This window comes from Echinops telfairi, unplaced genomic scaffold, assembly GCF_000313985.2.
Source record: "Echinops telfairi isolate 266 unplaced genomic scaffold, ASM31398v2 ScPeMD7_7475;HRSCAF=8513, whole genome shotgun sequence".
In the NCBI taxonomy this organism is placed as follows: Eukaryota; Metazoa; Chordata; class Mammalia; order Afrosoricida; family Tenrecidae; genus Echinops; species Echinops telfairi.
Genome location: NW_022111379.1, coordinates 19942511 through 19944408, shown reverse-complemented (window position 1 = coordinate 19944408; position 1898 = coordinate 19942511). Strand labels below are relative to the sequence as shown.

Below are 1898 nucleotides of genomic sequence, written 5' to 3'. Positions count from 1 at the left end.
TCTGGCTGCCTCGGCTCACAGCATCACCGATGTTTATAGGCAGGGCTGGGCAAGTCTCTGCCACCTCTGCTTCCACCCAGAGCCACGCCCACCAACCACCAGCCACCTGGACCCCAAAGTTACAGAAAACCTAAACACTATGACCTGGCGAAAACCTGCTGCCACTCTCTGAAATCACTCCTGACCTTCCTCTGAGTTAAATACCAGCAGCCGCTCACAGACCTTTTTCAATGCTTCCACGTAGGCAGCAGCCTTCTTCTTGTACTGCAGCATGCACTCAGCCGACAGAGGACTCGTGAAGCCACGCGCTGCCTTCGGCCCGTAGCTCAGGGAAGCCACGAAGTAGTCCACGTTGTTACTGAAGAAAGCTGCAACCTAAATGAAGTATGGCAAGGAGATAGTCTGGGTGTTCCAATAATACAGCTAAATATATCGAAGAACTTTCGGAGTAGAGTTTAAAGAAACTGAGAATGGAAATGAAGCTTCAACACCTGCCCCAAAGTTCACATTTATTACCTGGGATGACTACCTAGGCAAAGGTTTCTAATAAAAAGATGATGCCAACATAGACCATGAATGCCGAGACCATGCTTCTAACACACCCCACTCTAGAGGAACTCTATTCTGCCTGAAGACCACCAGCGGCAGGGTGTGACTTATTTTGTAGGCAACATATATAAGTTGTTTACCATGTTAATTTCTGCCAGAGCTCTCGGAATCGTCTACCCTGTTTGTTCTTTAACATGAATATAGAAGCACGTGACACAGCACATGACATGAACCTTGCTATTCGTTAATTCTATAAAGCTCGATTAGTGGGTTACACATATAGTAAAAAAGGCGGGGAAATTCAGTAAATCCTTGCCATTATACACTGAACATTCGTTAAATGTACGTAAGCAGCCACAGAGACCCGTGAGTCTCTGTGAGACCCATGAGACCCACAGAGACCCCAAAATGAGTGCCATTTTGATAAGCCATGAGATGGTGACAAGAATACAAATATCTGAGAAGGCTCTTAGCCAGAAAAAAGAAAGCTTTAGATATATTAAAGGGTTCTTATAAATAGGAAAAAAGTGACTTGTGAAACAAGTTTCCCACTGTGGCAAAAACTGCTCAAAAAGTAAGGGGAAAATCACGTAAGGGCACAAGTTATTATTTTTCATTAACATTTTTATTTTGACAAATGAAATTTCTTAGGTAGTTGGGGTAAGGCCCCATTTTTCTCCAAAGAGTTTGGACTTTGTCCTTGGCTCCTGAGAAAAGACCTTCGGAGGAAGGCTGCCACGGCCACACAGGAGGATTGTGCTGACTCACGGGGGCTGGCCGGACGAGGACAGACGCACCTCCCAGCTGACAGCAACTGCCTCGGGGGGCCTGATTGAGACCACCACACAGGGCCCACTGAGGAAAGGCTAAAACACCAAGGATTGGAGGGCTTGCTGAATGACCAGAATATATGCTCTTGGGAGGGAGTGCACCTCCCTTGGGACACAGAAGCTCCGTGTTAGGAACACCGTCCCAGCTCCTGCCCTCTGCCTCTACTATACTTACTACACACATGCTCCGTGAAGTGTGTGTGCAGTCTCAGCAAAGGATCACACACAGAGGGGCAGGAGGAGGCAGCAGGTCAGAAAGTAAGGTTGTCTTGTACACTCCCGAGCTGCAGCCGGCATCTTGGAGGGTAATGGGAACCTGTCCTGAGTCTGTTGGAAGGCTGGGATGTCATGGGAACTCTCCCAACTTGTTAGGGGTGTCTGCCTGTGTGGCAGTGCGAAGGACACTGTCCTTTTGACTAGTGAGCTCTGCCCTCGCTCTGGGGGTCGAGGGTCAGAGAGAGAGTCACAGACTGGCTTGAGGCAGGGATGGAGGAGTGGCACTAGATCCCGGCTGCTCCT

At 48.6% G+C, this 1898-nt stretch overlaps 1 protein-coding gene across 1 annotated transcript in view; it reads right to left on the bottom strand.

The window, feature by feature from the left end:
- The window catches only part of PPP1R21 (protein phosphatase 1 regulatory subunit 21), a 60036-nt gene that overhangs the window by 23295 nt on the left and 34843 nt on the right, over nucleotides 1–1898 (bottom strand). Inside the window, 1 exon segment of the mRNA XM_004699747.2 lies at nucleotides 223–375. Within this exon segment, the coding sequence (XP_004699804.2) occupies nucleotides 223–375 (153 nt within the window).